This window comes from Typopeltis vanoorti, chromosome 4, assembly GCF_054136105.1.
Source record: "Typopeltis vanoorti isolate ZY-2024b chromosome 4, IOZ_Tvanoo_1.0, whole genome shotgun sequence".
NCBI classification, from domain to species: Eukaryota; Metazoa; Arthropoda; class Arachnida; order Uropygi; family Thelyphonidae; genus Typopeltis; species Typopeltis vanoorti.
This window is the reverse complement of record NC_143552.1, coordinates 42,225,132-42,244,166: the sequence shown is the minus strand read 5'-3', so window position 1 is coordinate 42,244,166 and position 19,035 is coordinate 42,225,132. Positions and strand designations below refer to the sequence as shown.

Below are 19,035 nucleotides of genomic sequence, written 5' to 3'. Positions count from 1 at the left end.
TGTGAGAACTAGGATTCAGAGTTGGGTTGACAACAATGGTATAATCTTTGATGGACAGCATGGATTTGCTAAAGGGAGGTCATGTTTTAGTAATCTACTTACTTATTAAAATAAAGTGACTGCTTCCTTGGACAGAGGAGAAGGATACACAGTAATATACTTGGATTTCGCAAAAACTTTTGATAGAGTACCTCATGATAAGTTGACAGTCAAACTAGAGCAGTGGGGATTGGATATTAGATTAGTGCATTGGATTGGAGACTGGCTATCTGATAGGTATCAACAAGTTGTGTATGGGGGTGCGATATCCAGGAAAAGGAAAGTCACTAGTGGAGTGCCTCAGGGGTCTGTTTTATGGCCATTACTATTTAACTTGTATATTAATGACATTGGCGAAGATTTGGATGGAGATATTCAGTTGTTTGCAGATGATGCAAAGTTGGGACAAACCATAAATAGTGAAGATGTTGTGGCCTTGCAAGAAGACTTGAATAAATTGAGTGTTTGGGCAAGCAAATGGGGATGTGAGTTCAATGTTGCAAAATGTAAGGTTTTAAAATTTGGAAAACAAAGATGGGATGCAGAATTTATGCTTGGTGAGAATATATTGTTGGAGGTAGAGGAAATAAGAGATCTGGGGGTGATAGTGGATAAGGATCTAAAATTTAGGGGACACATCGCCAAAATTGTGAAGACAACACAAAGACTTCTGGGAATGATGCAGAGGACACTGACGTGTAGAAGTAGGGAGATTCTTGTTCCACTGTATAAGGCTTTGATTAGGCCACACATGGACCTATTGTGCCCAGATTTTGACCAAATCTGGGCACAATAGTCCATGTGTGGTTTTCAGAAGGATGAAGAGATGTTGGAAAGGGTCCAAAGGCAACTGACTAAGATAGTTTCTGACCTCTGGAATGTCGAGTATGAGGAAAGATTGGGGAGATGCAATTTGCAGAGTCTGGTGGAGAGAAGGAAAAGGGGGGAGATATGATAGAGACCTACAAGTTGGTAAGGGGTTGTTATAAGATCAGTGGTGGAGAAGTTCTACAGAGAATAGTGGGAGATCAGGAGAGAACCAGAGGTCATCCCTGGAAACTGTATAAAGAGGGTGTGAGTAGGGGAGTGAGAGGTAGGTTTTTTCGTGCAGAGTTGTGAATGATTGAAATGCCTCGCCTGAGAGTGTGGTGTCTGCAAAGAGTTTGAGTGTGTTTAAGACACTGTATGATGAGATGTGTGTGTGTGATAAAAGGACCTCCCAGATGGGTCTTTGACTCCATGAGGTCTTGTTTAATAATATTAATAATAAAAGTTACTATCAAATAAGAGGCATGTGGCATAGAGCATTGTCGTAATGCAACATGAAACCATAACCATTGACCCATTTCTACAGTCTTTTTTTTAATGCACATCATTCCACAAATATTTCGGTATTCCTTTATAATGTTCATAGCTGACTGTAGTGCCTCTAGATACAAACAAAAAAGATAATCAACAGGACTTTGACATTGGATTTCGATTGACGTGCCTTCCTTAGATGAGATGAGTTGGGTATTTTCTGTCATGAACTCTGCAACTTGGTCTGAGGATCGTAACTGTACAACCATGATTTGTCTCCTGTCATGATGTTTTGAAACAAGTTTGGATCTGAAGTCACATGATCACACAGTTCCAACAAAATCCTGAATGCTTCTCTTTTTGATTGGCCATTTTTCCATTTTCTGGCAGTGATGCAAAATACAGGTACTGTGTTTTGCATCATTGTCAAGGAAATTATATTTAAAATTGTATTTACAATGAAGCAAGTGAACTGATCAATTCAAAACTCATGCCACTGACAGAAAGAGATATATCATGTGATTCCTATCAGCTTTGCTCTCCTTGTAACAGATCAAGCACTGCAGCTACTTTCACTTTTCACAGTTACTTTTTGATCACACCTTGTATATATTTGGATTTTGTCTAGAAAAAAAAAAATACATTAAAAATGTAACTAAAAGACCAAACTCAGTGCCAGGAGTTCATATAATTATTCTTTTGCATTGTAGATGCTACAGCTAATGCTGAATGACCATCCAAAGTAGATGGTCATTCAGCATTAGCTGTAGCTCATAGAAAGTTTCACTTGGTAACAGTGAAGTTTTTAGAAAGCAAATTATACTTGCCAAGAAAGAAACTATATTGTTTAATCTTTTATTCAAGTGTAAGAAAATAAAGTTTGTGTGTTAAGTGTCTTCACGAATAGGCTATTGACTCACATCAACTACCTTAGCATCCCATGATGTAAAGCACACTTCCTTTCATCAGTGCGTTAACTATACATTAAGAGAGTCACTATCTAACCAGTTTCAACTATTATTGAGGTATTATTAATGTGCAAGGGTATCTCTTTCTCTCCAAAAACTCTGAGGATATTTAGGATCACCCAGTAAGTGATCTACAAGATCACTCACCGGGTGACCTTAAAGAATCACTACTAAACCCATCACACTTATGTTTAGCAATGACTCCACTCAGTTACAGGCAAAAGTCTGCTACTATTGAGAGATCACAGTATTTTTATATCTCATTGTCATCAATTTTCTGATATTTATCCCCCAAGGGGTGTTTAGGTTACTATAACAGCATTACGTGATTTAGTTTACATTATTATTTATCTCCTATGAACAGGTTTCTTCCAAATCAGTCTATTACTTGTGAGCATTCCAATATTTTATTGTACAATGAAACCTGTGGCGAATTCATGACTAAACGAACACACATAATAAGTTTTAATAAGTAAATATTTCATCCTAAGTATCATATGACATCATCAGTACAGTTAGGGCACATGATTATAATGGAATCCCAATATGCATGGAGTAGCATGTTATAGAATTAAATTAAAATATACCTGGAGGGGGAAAAAAAATAGATTACATTAAAATAAGATAACATATATAAAAATTATTTTACACAATTTTGTATGTCAATTTCCCATACTTTAGGAATAGCAAGAACGTCATTACGGTTTAGATTTGTCTGTGAAGTAGGGCTTCAGCACTTTCTTTCTATAAATGTTCATGTTTATATAAAGATCTATGTAGTTTGGTCTTTTTCCAATGGATCCTTTGGTTTGGGTTTTCAACTCCATGTTGTGCGAGGCCAGATTTCTGCAGTTTGATAAGATGGATGTAGTCTTGATGTTCCAAAATGCGTTTATGAACAGATCTACCTGTCAGTCCATAGTGAGACAATTTACAGGAGCATGGAACCTCGTACATGCTAGGTAGTATCAGAGGTGAGAGTTTGTCTTTAGGAGAAGATAACAAGAAGGTAACTTGCTACTACCTACAAACCAATCCACCAGATCTATAACTTGTTACCTTTTCCTAAAGACAAACTCTCACGTCTGATGCTACCTGGCATGTACGAGGTTCCATTCTCCTGTAAATTGTCTTACTATGGACAGACAGGTAGATCTGTTCATACACGCATTTCAGAACATCGAGACTATATCCGTCTTATCAAACCGCAGAAATCTGGCCTCGCACAACACGGAGTTGAAAACCCTAACCATAGGATCCATTGGAAAAAGACCAAACTTCTACATAGATCTTTATATTATAAACATGAATGTTTATATAAAGAAAGTGCTGAAGCCCTACTTCACAGATCAAATCTAAACCGTAATGACGTTCTTGCTATTCCTAAAGTATGGGAAATTGTCATACAAAATTGTGTAAAATAATTTTTATATATGTTATCTTATTTTAATGTAATCTATTTTTTTTTCCCTCCAGATATATTTTAATTTAATTCTATAACACACTACTCCATGCATATTGATTCCATTGTAATCATGCACTCTAAGTGTACTGATGATGTCCTATGATACTTAGGATGAAATATTTACTTATTAAAACTTATTACTGCGGTTATTAAGTGTGTTTGTTTAGTCATTCCAATATTTTCATATCTAACATTTCATGCTTCCAAGGCACTTCTGACTGAATCAGTTCACATAGACCTTGATCTTCCTCTGAGTCTCTTTCCTATCTTCTTGGCATCAAACACCTGTTTTGCTAACCTTTCTTCATTCTGTTTAAGGGGCCATTTAGATTAGCTTTGCTTACATATTCATAATGTCAAGTTCCTTTCTAATATCTTCATTTTTAATATGATTCTGCCATTGATGTCATCAGTTCACTGCCCTAATTTTTCTCAGAACCCTCATATATGTGGTTTCTAGTCTTTGATCAAGTGCTTTATTCCTAACCCAACTCTCAGATCTCCATAGCTTAAAAACTGGTTTAAACACTGTCTCTTGTATACTTCTAGTTTGGTGTTTTGGCTAATTTCTCTTAGTCCATATAAATTTATTCAGCTGGCTACCCACCATACCAGCTTTACTTATTCTGTTGTCTATTTCCAGATTTAACCTGCCATCTTCACTAAAAACTGTGCCTAAATAGTGAAATATTTTACTTTTTTATAGGATCGCCATTCAGAATGCAGGTGAAGTTTTCTATGCTCCTGCCTATTTTCATAATTTTGGCCTTTTTATGGCTGATTTTTATGCCAAATTGGTTACAGCTGTGATTCAGTTTAGTTAGTGAATCCTGGAGACTTGCACTAGATGTGGTTAGGAGTACAACATCATCTGCATAAAGCAAAGAGCTAAGTTTGACATAATCAAACTTAGATTAGAACAGGTACATGTTAAACTACAAAGCTGGAAATTATGATCAACTTAGGAGAATACTATCTTTGGTCCCATGATATCAGTTACTGAATGGGAAAAAATGTCAGCAGTGCATGGGAATCTTTGAAAAAGTGCTTAAATGAGGCAGTATCCCTAGTGTTCAAAGAATAAATAGGTTGGGAGTGAAATGAAGCGATCTTATTAAGCAAGAGATCCACAAGAAGAAGATGATGTGGAAAGAATGTTGTGAGAATAAGAGTCAAAGGAGTTATGAAATATATAAAGCTCAGGCCAGGAAAGTAACGAGTATTGTGAGGAAAAGCCATAACGGGAATGGATACACTATGATAATGTTACATTTTTCTAAGGCATTTAATAGGATACCACACAAAGGCTGTTGCATAAACTGGAGAATATGGGATTGGAATATAACTCTTAACTTGGAGCAGGGGATGGTTGACAGACAGATATCAAGGTGTGAATCTGCCAGATTTAAGGTGACCAACCAGTAGTGTACCTCAGGGTTCAGTCCTTGAACTATAATTGTTCAATTTATACATTAATGATATCAGGCATGGTCTAACATTAGATGTGCAATTGTTTGCAGATGATGCAAAGAAAGGCAGGGCAATCAGGGATGCTACTGATATTCAGCACTTACAAAACGATTTGAGTAGGCTGGAAATTAGGGAAAACAAAAATGGCTGTCATATAATAAATTTTGTTTAATCCTTTAGCCAAGTGTGAGCAAACAAAGTTTGCGCCTGAAAATATCTTCAGGACTGGGGTAAGATAGTACAACACCGGACAGCTCGTAGCAAAGGTGGAGCAAGCTACCATCACTCCTAACCTAGTATCTCCCATAATGCAAAACACATCTCCTTGCAGATATGTATGATGTTATGCATTGTTTAATGCATTAAACTGTCAGTTTAATGTTGGTAAATGTAAAGTTATGCACTTTGGCATGATGAGATTTCCAGCAGCATATTATATTATATTAGCAGCGTTATGCTACAAGAAACTGAGGAGGCACAGGGATCTTGGTGGATAGGAATTTGAAGTTCAAAGGTCACATAGCAAAAGTTTCAAATACAACTCAGAGGATAATTGTGATGATGAAGCAAACCTTGCCATTAAGGATAAGAAAGCCATTTTGCTTCTTTGATAAGACCACACCTGGATTTTGTGTGCAAATTTGGTCTCCCAGATTCCAAGGAGATAAAAAAAGCTGTGGAAAGGTTGCAAAGAGGAGTTACAAAGATTATACCTGGATTATGGGATTTAGATTATTAGGACAGATTGCGAGTATGTGGATTGCAGACTCTGGTTAACAGGAGAAAGATGATGTGACAGAGGTCTATAAACTTTTGAATGGGTGTTATAAGATATCATCTGATGCAATTTTTCATTAAATGAAAGGTGAGGAGAAAACACAGGGTCATCCATGGAAATTAACTTTGTTTACGGTCAAGAATGAGGTAAGAGCTAGGTTTTTCTCTCACAGAGTAGTAAGTGATAGTTTGCCTTTAGGGGTAGTGAATGCATTTAAGGCAAGGTATGACAGCTATGATTATAGGTTCCCTCGATGAGTTCTTGACTCCTTGGAGGTCTCAGACAATAATAATATCAGGCTTGATGCCACTTTCTTTCATAATGTAATCCGTATAGGTGATGAATAAGAGTGGAGATATCCTTGTCTTACCCCTGATTTTACATCAAACCATTTTCTTGTATTTCCTTCAACTCTAACTGACAACTTAAATATAGACTCTGTATTGCTTTGTATAATGTTCCATTCACCCCAGATAATTGTAGTGTTTGGAAAGGTTTTCTCTGGGCACCTTGTCATATGCCTTTCCAGATCTACAAAACTTAAGTACAGATCCTTATCATATTCCCACTTTGTCTTTGTCTTTCACATTTTTGTCACATTTCACTTTGTCTTAAAGTGAAAATGTGATCTTGACAACCTCTATTTGGCCTGAACCCAGCTTCTTTTCCACAATCTTTCTCAACCTCTTTTTAAGTATGCTTGTAAATCTTACCTGGAATAGTTAGTAGAGAAATTCCTCTGTAATTTTCACATTCAGTTTTATTCCCCTTTTATTTTTTATAGATGGGTTTTACAGAGCTCTTCTCCAAACTTTTATACCCCCATATTTCAAGTTTTTGATGGCTTTTTCTATCTCAAGTATTGATATGTACTTCTCTTTGCATTCCTCTTGAAAATTTTCTAGCATAGTTCTGTCACTGGTTGGTTCATTTAAGTCTTTAAAGTAATTACTCCAGACATCTAGGCTATCCTAATCTTCAGTTTTAATGCCACCTTTATCAACTTTGGTTCCTTTTACAGTACTGTCTTCTAAATTTCTAAGCTTCTTCAATAGCCTCCAGAACATTTTGCAAGCTTCCTGATATTTATTTTCTATTTTCTTACCATTGTTTAGCTACTTTTAAATGTAGCTTAGCTCTTACATTTTTCTCTGTATTCTTTTAGGGCATCTGCTGAATTATTTGCTAGGAAATTTTAGTATACGTTCTTCTTTTTCAGAACTACTTCTTTAACTTCATGTCCATCATGGTGTTCTTATTTTTCTATCCTTACAGACAACTTCACCACATACCTGCCTAGCTGAATCAATCATTGTCTTCTTCAGAATTTGTCACTGAAACTCCAAGGTTTGATTATTGTTTTCAATTTGTTTCATTTTTTTCTCCAATAATGTTTGTATAGTTGAGTCTACAAAATAGTTGAAAGATGGTGTTAGTAATGACTAGTAATTTTCCTGACCAGAAGTCCAGTAAATACTTACCATTATCATTAGTAAATACTTACCATTTCTTTGTCTCAGTAATGCCAATTATGTCCATGTGGTACTTTTCCAATTCTTCTGCAAGTTTGATTTCCTATCGATTAATTCTCCTTATATGGATGGTTCCTATCTTCAGTAATTTGGTTCTATCTTCTGTACTAATTTGGTATTGAAATTAGTACAGAAATTCCTCTTTAATTCTCACATTCAGTTTTGTTTCCTTTTCCCCAATGATTGGAGTAGCATTCTCATAGTGAATTCGACCTTCTGACCAGACTCTCTGAATTATGCAGTGTAGCCACCGCAAAACTTTTATACCTTCATACTTCAGCATTTCTGGTCAGATATCATCTACTCCAGCTGCCTTTCCACATTTCAAATTTTTGATGGCAAGTTTTTGTTTATATTTATATTATAAATACATACAAAAAATAGTATGTATTTATAATATAAATACATTATATATTTTTTGTGTAAAATCTTTTTATGCATGTTTTTTTAGATTATTTAAATTACTCTCATCTGGTCCTTATAACTATTTTACACAGTTTTTTTTTTTAAGGATTTATTAATAGAAATTGCCTTTATATATATATATATATATATATATATATATATATATATATATATATATATATATATATATATATATATATATATATGTGTGTGTGTGTGTGTGTGTAATTATATGCTTCAACTCGGTTGTTGTGATACATTTTTAAAAATAGATTTAATGACTTAAAAACTAAGATTACTTATAAAGATTTAATAAGATTAATACAACTAGTTTCAGCTTATAATAGCCTTCATCAGGTATTCTTAAAGGAAGAGAATAGTAATAAACATTGAAGTATCTAAAAACTTGAAAATACAGGTAAAATATCGCAACACATAATTGATACATAAAAAACGTTGTATTTTTTCAAGTTGTTCTAACAGGCGTGCCATTGTTTATTGCAAGTATGCGTGCAGACTCACGTGAACACCAATATTGAATAACTGTAGCATGGCTATCTGGGATGTTATAACTCAAATTGTTGTTTAAGTGGACAGGATTCAGAAGGATTTCCCTTGATTCTATAATTTTTCTCTCAAACTCATCATCAGAGCAAAAAATATTTTCTGATCTATCCCAGCAAACGGAGTGGCTTTGTTGATCATCATTAGGATTATTTGAAAAAAGAACATGACTGGATAATGCAGTTGCATGTGATCTTTTGTAAGAGATGTCTCTTTTATGCTCTTCTATACGTTGCTCAACAGATTTGTTAGTTTGTCCGAAATAAGGGATATTGCAATCGCACCACAATTTATATACACCTGGATATTTTAGGTTGTGATGAGGAGGCTTTGGATGACTGATTAGAGAATGGATTTTTGGAAGGTGGTGAAGAACGTCTTGATGTTATATTTTTTAAGGACTTTTGCTAATTTGTTAGAGACTGTGCTAATATATGGGATGGAGATGCTGCCTTTAAAATTACTAGTTCCTGTGGTGCACTGTCTAGGAGGATCCAGAAGAAATTTCTTAATCGTTTTTGCAGAGTAACTATTTTGTTTAAAGATAAACGAGAGTTGATTTATTTCTTTTTGTAGTTCATCTTGTTCATTCAAGAGAGAGCGTGCTCTGTGTCCTAAGGTAGATATAGTTCCAAGTTTTTGTGGTGGAAAATGATGAGAAAGATTATGCAGATATCTATTGGTATGCATAGGTTTTCTGTATATAGAGATTTTTAATCTTTCAGAGCAACGTGTAAGCATGACATCCAGGAAAGGCAAGGAGTTATTTTCTAGATCAGCAGTAAATTTTATATTAGGATGTTAGATGATTAAGAAAAGCTATGAGAGATGTGTGCCCGTGATTCCAAACAATGAAAATATCATCAACATATCTTTTCCAAACTTTCGGTTTAAATGAGAAGGAAGATATGGCTTTCGTTTCAAAATCTTCAAGGAAGATGTTAGCTGGAACTGGGGACAAAGGATTGCCCATTGCCAGGCCTTGTTTTTGTTGGTAAACGGAGTCCTGATATTTGAAGTAACCAGAATGAATGCAATGTTTTAATAAAGCAAACATTTTTTTGGATAATTTGTCCTTTAGTAATGTAAGTACCTCATCTGTAGGAACGTTAGTAAACAAAGATATAATGTCAAAACTTGCTAGAATGTCATTTTCATTGATGGGAATATCTTTTATATGTGAAACAAAATCTGCGGTGTTTTTGATGAAAGATGATGATTTATTGGAGAAACACTTGAGGTACTTTGCTAGATATTTTGAAAGTTTATATGTAGGTGAATCAATTCCTTCCACAATTGGGCGAAGAGGGATGTTTTCTTTATGAATTTTGGGAACTCCATAGATGTGTGGGATAAGAGGATGTAGAGAGCGTAAAGAGAGGCGAACATTATGAGGAAGTTTACTCGCAGTCTGTTTGTACGGTTTTGTAATTCTCTTGTAGGATCTTCCTGAAGAATTGAATATGCCGAACTATCTCCAAGTAATTGAAGCATTTTGTTGTGGTAATCTTCGGAGTTGAGGATAACCGTGGAATTGCCTTTATCTGCAGGTAAAATAATAATGTTACTGTTCTGTTTTAGATTTTTTAGGGCTTGTCTTTTATTAGCTTGTCTTGGCTAATATTTCTCTGGCTGAAAGACAAGCCCTAAAAAATCTAAAACAGAACAGTAACATTATTATTTTACCTGCTGATAAAGGCAATTCTACGGTCATCCTCAACTCCGAAGATTACCACAACAAAATGCTTCAATTACTTGGAGATAGTTCGACATATTCAATTCTTCAGGAAGATCCTACAAGAGAATCACAAAACCGTGAGTATGCACGCATACTTGCAATAAACAATGGCACGTCTGTTAGAACAACTTGAAAAAATACAACGTTTTTTATGTATCAATTATGTGTTGCGATATTTTACCTGTATTTTCAAGTTTTTAGATACTTCAATGTTTATTACTATTCTCTTCCTTTAAGAATACCTGATGAAGGCTATTATAAGCCGAAACTAGTTGTATTAATCTTATTAAATCTTTATAAGTAATCTCGGTTTTTAAGTCATTAAATCTATTTTTAAATATATATATATATATATATACAGATTAATATATTTTATAATTTCTAGGGAATCTCTAAAACAGCTAGCATGTATATTTGGAGGAATTGGAATCATGGCTCTAGTCAGTGTATATTCTGAGTAATCTCATTTCAATCAAAGTAATTAAATTGCATTGTTTAGCACACATTATGTAAGTGGAGGCTTATGGCAGAATCACTTCAACTGATATCATGTAACATATGAGCATCAATAATCTATAAAATGTTGCATTTGTAATATGTAAGGGCAGTCCATTTCCATATCATGGTTCAATTAGAAATATATAAAGCTGAGACATGGAAAGAACGAAAGCTATTATTTTATCAGCATGCAGGTGAAATTAAGAATTGCAAAATCGTGTAAATACAGAATTTCTATTTTTCATATGGGTTTATCTGTAGAATAAATGATATAAAATAAATTTAATGAAATAGTTAAAGACAAAAAATAATAAATAGTATGACATTGTTAATTTGAATAATATAAAAATCTATATCTTTTTATTAGCATATATAGTAAACTATAGTTCAATGGTTGCAAAAACTAAGTTTTTTTTAGTGAACTTTTACTGAACTGTCATGTTCTTTGACATTTTATATAATACAGCATGGCAATCATTAAACATGTTTATAAGTTCAACTGGCTGCATGTCATAAAGTGCATGATGCAGAAAAGTGAAACTGTAGAACTGTTCTGAATTGCTAGTAGTTGGAGTATCCTTCACACCATCCATTATTTTAATTGATAGCTTTGGTTTTGTCCTATGGAAACATCTAGGTTCAAATCCTATCTAGCCCATAATAAGAGCTTTTCAGCTGTAGTTGAGTCAGTTGATCTCATGTGAAAGCACCATGATGCTCTTATGAAGTGGCTGAAAAAAAAAATATATATATATATATATATGTTAATCTCAGTCTTTAGTCATTTAATGCTTTTAACATGTTCCCAAACCAGGTAAATCTTCCTATAAACATTTCCAGTCCTTATGATGAGGCAATTCACCACAACATCAGAGAATACCAGAAGTCTCTGAAAAGAATTGGTTTATTTATCAACACACTTGTGTTTTTGAAATGCTGCAAGTTCCATACTGTTTTCTGTAATTTTATCTTGTTCAAGGAGAACATCAAAATGGAATGGGCACATAAGATTTATCACAGAGCAAAATTAGAACTCCTCGCCGAGAGAATTTTTACGCAAAACGCACACCTTGGCCTTTTTATTTGCTAAAAAAACTGAACTCTCTAACAACATAACATTCCATTGATAGTAGCATCTGGAACCATATTAAGGAGGTGAGTGAATTTTTTGCCTCTAAATCTCAAAATGTTAACAAGTTAAAACTAATCAGGAAATTCAATTCTCTCTGACAAAAACAAGAGAAGTCTTATAACTAAGATGAAAAACCAAACGGCTATTTTTTTCTGGCGAGGTTGATAAGTTAAGGGGATAAAAATCCCTTATTGTTTTTCAGCCAGTAAGCGAAACTAAGGTCGAAAACTACGATCTGAACATTTCATGTCGACGAACTGTCGCCGGATCCAAGCGTAAGTGACCACGTGGTAGTGCCACACCAAGGCAACTCGTTGCAAAGGTGGAGCAAGATCCCTCACTATTCTTGATATTTTCTCATAATGTAAAAACACACAGCTCCTAGGAGATGTAGTACTGTTTTACATTATGAGGAGAGGTCACTACCCAGACCAGTTTCAACCTTTTTTGAGGTCTCATCAGTGAATAGCTAGACCTAGAATATCAGAGTTTAAGTGAAAAGAACTTACATACTTTCACTATACGATTGCCAGAAAGGTGTGTCACTATATTATATTATAACATATTATAACTAAGATGAAAAGCCAAATGGCTATTTTTTTCTGGCGAGGTTGATAAGTTAAGGGGATAAACATCCCTTATTGTTTTTCAGCCAGTAAGCGAAACTAAGGTCGAAAACTACGATCTGAATGTTTCATGCCGACGAACTGTCGGTGGATCCAAGCGTAAGTGACCACTTGGTAGTGCCACACCATCTGTTAAACAACTAAAGAATAACCAAGACATCATTATTCTTCCAGCGGATAAAGGAAATGCTACAGTAGTCCTCAACAAAACAGATTATCAGCATAAGATACTACATTTACTATGTACTGACACTTACTTAATTCTCGAAAGAGATCCTACTAGAGAATTTCAGAACCATAACAACAGAATTACCAAGAAATTTCCGCTTTTCCCCTCCTCTAATTCCTCGGCTATATGGTCTTCCAAAATTCACAAGGAGAATATTCCACTTCATCTTATAGTCGAAGGTATTGATTCTCTGATGTATAAGCTTTCTAAATATCTCGCTTCTTCTCTAAAATGTTTCTCCGGGAACCCTACATCCTTCGTGCAAAACTCCACAGATTTTGTATTCAAGCTCAAAGATAAAGACACAGATATCATGGCCAGCTTTGCATAGTTTCATTATTTACAAATGTTCCTATGGAAGAAGTACTTTTCCTTTTAAAAGACAAAGTATCTAAGAAGATCATAGCCTTATTGACACACTGTGTCAACTCCGGTTACTTCAAATTCGAAGACACAATCTACAAGCAAAATTCAGGCCTAGCCATGGGAAACCCTTTGTCCCCAATTCTTGCTAACATTTACCTGGAGGTTTTCGAAGAAAAGGCCATTTCATCCTTTCCTTTAAAACCTAAAGTGTGGAAATGCTATGTTGATGACATGTTTCTAATTTGGGAACATAGCCTTGATACCCTCCGGAACTTTCAAGAACACCTACATAATATACATCCTAACATTAAGTTTACAGCTGAATTGGAGGATAAAGGCTCTCTTTTTTTCTTAGATGTAAAACTGTCCCATTTAACTGAAAAATTCAAAATCACTATTTTTAGGAAACTGACCCATGCAGACAGATATCTCCATGCAGATTCTCACCATTACCCTCCGCAGAAATTCGGCATCATATCTACTCTTGCACCAGGCTCGCTCACTTCTTTTGGATGAACAGGATTTTAGCAACAAACTTAATCATCTTCAAAGCACATTTCAGTTAAATGGCTATTCCAAGAAAATTATCAACAAACTCCTTTTCAATCCTCCCCTATGCCATAATGAAGATACTACAGTTTCTAAGGGCAGCATTTCTATTCCTTACATCAGCTCTATCTTTCCAAAATTAGCAAAAATCTTAAGAAAATTTAACATTCAGACCTTCTTCACAACACTGCCTAAGCTACATTCCCTTCTCAGTTGACCAAAGACTAATCATAATGGTCTCGAATATCCTGGTGTTTATCAAATTTTCTGCAATTGTAGCAAACCTTACTTTGGACAGATGGAAAATCAATCAAACTCCGTATCAAAGAACACCAAAGAGACATCAACTACAAAAGAACTCAAGCCAGTACCTTATCTAGCCATGTCCTGTTTTCAGCAAATTCAAACGAGGAGGGCCTCCCACATCCAGTACTCTGGGAAAAGTCTAAAAATCTTCACTGTTGTTATGACAAGATAGAAAGAAAAATTTTGGAGTCAAAAGAAATAATCCTAAACCCTGTTCATATCAATAGTAATTTAAGCTACAACTTATCAGACTGCCACAGCTCTGTTATTCAACTTGGCATGCACAAGATCGTGGATGCACGCATGTGCCTAATAATACAGTTGGAGATTGTTCTTTTTCAACTCATCTAGGCTGTAGCCTCTACAGTGTTTTTGCTGCATTTTTTTAATACTGTTCAGATCCAGTTCCTCTACAGTTCTTTACTGGGATTCTTGTATGTTTTTTTAGCACCTGAAGAAATCTATGTTAGATGAAACTAGTTGTGCGATTAAAACCTTTTATGTTACTCTCAGTCTTTATTCATTTAATACTTTTAACATATATATATATATAAAATTTCTGATTTCCAGCTTTCTTCATTTAACCCTTACTTACCCATCCACTGTACCACAATGTGCTATAGGTTTCAAATCTTTATTTTATATTCACACACACACACACACGCTGGGGGGGGGGGGCTCCCTTCCAAGTTCCGGGCTGGTAAGCCGGTTTTCTCCTTCAATTCTGATGACTCAAGACGACAATGTGTTTGTCTCATGAAGGCAAACACATTGTTGGACGTTTCAAAACAATGACGAGACAAAAAACGTTTCAAATTTCGGCTTATCTTTATATATATATATATATATATATATATATAAAAATCTCAGAAATAATATACTAACCTCACATAAGTCTTAGTTGCTTTAGATGTATTAACCAGTATAATAATGGTGTGAGGTTAGTTAATTAGTTTAGAATTAATGCTGAGGTAGATAAAGACAAGATAAGTGTATTGTCTGTCATTTTTGTGCAATTCAATAGCTGGTCTGTCTACTTTATGGAACAGGGAGGGAGGAGGGGGGATCAGTTTCTTGGAGTAAGTACTACTACCACCACCATCATCTGAGGCTGGCTGATTTAGGGAATAACTAACTTAAGCCTTTGCAACTAAAGGACATTCATGATTATTCTATTACTAATTCACAAGTACTAGTATGATCCCCTCCTCACATGATAACACGTATTCACCACCATTTATAACAGACTGCAGCAGTTAACTTTGAACTGGAGCTACAGTTCAAAGTTAACTGAATGTTAACTATATGTGTATGTGTGTATGTATATATGTATATATATATGTGCAGAAAGTATTTTACCTTGGGTATAATCAATGTTAAAGATACCAAGCTATTTTAAACCTGGTTTTACTCCATTTCCCAAGTAAGCAAACAGACAAATAAGTCAAGTTTGATTATACCCAAGGTAAAATACTTTCTACATTTATATCTCCTCCTGAGATTTTTATTTAATAAGGTTAAAACACCTTATGGTAACTTCTTCTGGTAAAATACTTATAAGCTCTGTATTACTAAAATCTTGGTATTTCTAGCCTGGCTCCCGCTGATGAGACCTCAATAAAGGTCGAAACCGGTCTGGGTAGTGGCCCCCTTGCCTTTAATACAAAGCATCATACATCTTCTCCTGGAGATGTGCTTTGCAATTTGGGTAAATATTAAGAATAGTGATCAGAGCTTATTCTACCTTTACCACAAGTTGCCTTGATTTGCACTACGTGCAGGATCAGCTAGACTTGCAACACTTGCAGGTGCAAACTTGACTCATTTGTCTGTTTGCTTACTTGGGAAATGGAGTAAAACCAGGTTTAAAATAGCTCGGTATCTTTAACATATATATATATATATATATAGACACACACACACAGTCAGAGACTGACCTCTTACAAAGTAGGACAACATATAAAGACATAAGTTGGTAATATACAGAGTAATAAATCTTTCCAGCTAACTTCTCAGGTACCTTAAACATTATATCTTTTAGTTCTATAGCTTTTCTTTGTCTCTGTTAGTGTTAATGAACTTATTTGAATTAGTAATTTGAGTCTAGAGAATTTGTTGATATTACGATATCACTGTGGATTACTTAAAGACCTGAATAGCAATCAGGAAATTACCGATTTTCATTTAAAGACCGGATGTTCTGTCTCTTGAGAAAATTATATATTTTAATTATATAGTCGAATAGATTCATGAGCTAGAACTAATTGCTCAACTCCTCATGAATTACAGAAAGAACTTTCAACTATCAAACATCACATGAAATTAAATGGCTTCTCTGAAGAAAAAAAAAAGTACACAACATCTGTTTGATTCCTACAATCCAATCCAGAACAACAAAGAATCAATACGTCGAGTTCCAATTCCATATATTTTCGGGATTTCAGAACCAATTTCAAGAATTCTGAAGAAATATGATTTAACAGCCACTTATATCCCTATTAACAAAATATCCACCTATTTCCCTTCTTCTAAAGATAAACGCTCAACTATGTCTCTGCCTTGTGTATATCAAGTTCCTTGTAACTACAATCTGTCGTACTTTGGACAAACAGGACGCTCTGTAGAAAAGAGAATACAAGAACATCAATCATACATTCTGCACAGCAAATCCGATAAGTCTGGATTGGCGCAGCACGGGATAGAGACAAGCTACAACATCATCTGGTCCAAGACTCGCCTTCTACACAGATGTCGCTATAAATTAGAACGCCTATTCAAAGAGAGTGCTGAGGCCTTACTTCAACACCCTAACTTGAATCGGAATGACTGTATATCCTTATCAAAAATATGGAAAAGTTTAATTCTGATAACACACTAAATTTTTTTTTTTTTTTAATTGAGACCTTTAATTCTTACATTAGTCTAATGTTATCTTTAATTGAATTTATAAATTAAGATTGTTATATGAAATTGTGAATTAATACCTATAATTTATTCATCACTCTGATGAAATTTTCCTCTCTTTAATGCTTAGCAATGTAACATCACGTGGCTCATTCTACTTTTGAATGATCAATTGTTGGTATTCCACCTTGTAAAAAACTGTTCCTATGTAGCCACTGAAGATAGTCTATTAGTTTCAGACTGAAATATTTGGCAAACATTAAAATATTCTTGTGTTAACATGTCTATAATTCCTAATTATATTTAATATTCATTGCCTACGAACAGTGCCAGACTTTAACGTTCGTTCACTTTGTTCTGTGCCTTGGTCTGCCAATTTTAATGCTACCAAGACTTGTTTTAGGATTTGTATATCGCATAACATTTCTTACCAGGCTTATTGTTGTTTACTCTGCTTCTTGATATTGGCCTGTGACTTGAACTTTTTATTTTTCTCGTGATTCTTCCCAAAGCATCCCAAGTAGGAGTTTGCTAGAATTTTATGATCTTGGTGAAAAAGTTTGGTTTGTCACCAACAATAGCACTTTGTTATCTCCCCCAGAATTTTCATGTTAAAATAGCTTACATTTATTATAAAAACAAATCTCTTTCCGCAAGAGATTATTGAGAACATTACGGAATATATCCTCTAGGATTCATTAGTACTAGCGGTCTTCCAGTACATAATTTTAATGCATTTTTTACACGATAAATATTGCTGATTTTTATCATACGATCGCCTTAATCAAATTCCTTTGTATTCACATCCGAAGAGCACTTCTAGATAAACGACGTGCTCAATATTAACCGAGCAGGAGAAGGACAGAAATAAGAAAGGTAAAAAACAGTGTATGAATGGATTTCATCTTGGGTGGGAAACCCATTCTCCCATCCCCCATATGGTATTTCTTCCTCATTTGCATTCCACACCTGTCAGTATCATGTGCACACACAAACTAGTGTATCTCCACCCATCTGAGACACACTCATAAAAGCAGATCATGTCCTACACAAACAACAGTCATTTGTACCATTTACAGAAGAGAGTTACAATGCGATTTCTTCATGTTTTCAAATATCTTTCTATTTGGAATGGACTTTCTTCTAAAACAAATATCACTTTTGTTGTTCCCTATAACACATCAGCAGCTATTCAATCTATCAACGTAACCACTGAAAAGCCTCCTGTATGGTAGCTGAACATGCAGACAGATTTTAAAGGTTTACGAAGCATTTGGAAGCATTACTGGTAAAAATCCAAGATGGATCTTTACCAGTAATTTGACCACGCTATTAATTCTAAGAGCGACTGCTGTTTAGATATGTCCTAATGCATCTCTCTCTGCTTCGTTTTTGACTGAGGAGTCTCGGAAAAACGTCCTGTTTTCTGAATCCTTTCTCAAATATTTCTATACGTTTTCATTTTACCGTCTGGCATTAATTTCATGAATTGTTGGCAAGAGAGGACCAGGCACAGGTCAGGACGAAGTGTAGCCAGTCACCAGAACTTATTTTTTTGTCCTATTTCTCTCTTTCATACTCATTTTCTCTCCGTACACACAATACATTATTCTGTACATCTGCGCAGTTAGCCGAGTGGCTATGCACTTCGCCACCATGCCTGGGAAAGGAGTGTCCTAGGTTCAATTCCTGTAGCTGACGTGAAGAGCTTAAGAATCTTTCTCAGACATAGCCAAGTTAGCGGTCTTGGGTATGGACAGCAGGGTTTTTCTACCTAGTTTATCTGGGGTTTTTCCTTCTGCAAACAGGAAAATCGGCTCTGTGAACATACATGGATTACAGTCAGAAATACTTAAGACCCAGCCATAGGCCTGATTTGTCAGCTATGCCAGTCCCGAGCCTGGATAAAATTAGGGGGGGGGGGATTGAGATTGTGCCGTACATTCTCGTAAAAGGGACTCATGGCCATCGTATCATCATATGAAACTAACTAACTAGCATGAGGATGGAAAAACCCACAGTGTATGATTATCTAGCTGGATATTTGCATTGTTTATATCTATCTTTCTTTCATTGTATGATTTTCTGTGTGTGTGTGTGTGTGTTTGAGGAAAGAAAAGAAGGGTTTATATAACAGTGCTATATAAAAGCAATAACAGCTCATTAA

The 19,035-nt window shown here is 35.0% G+C and overlaps 1 protein-coding gene across 2 annotated transcripts in view; it reads left to right on the top strand.

Moving 5' to 3' along the window:
* The window catches only part of Zip99C (Zinc transporter Zip99C), a 252,260-nt gene that overhangs the window by 219,664 nt on the left and 13,561 nt on the right, over window positions 1–19,035 (top strand). The window contains exon 9 of one of the 2 annotated variants that reach the window (XM_090391763.1): window positions 10,644–10,736. The exons of the other annotated variant lie outside the window; for it this stretch is intronic. Coding sequence (XP_090247889.1) covers window positions 10,644–10,719 — 76 coding nt within the window. The 3' untranslated portion in view covers window positions 10,720–10,736. Of the gene's footprint in view, window positions 1–10,643; window positions 10,737–19,035 lie in introns of those variants that run through there. 2 annotated transcript variants of the gene reach the window in all.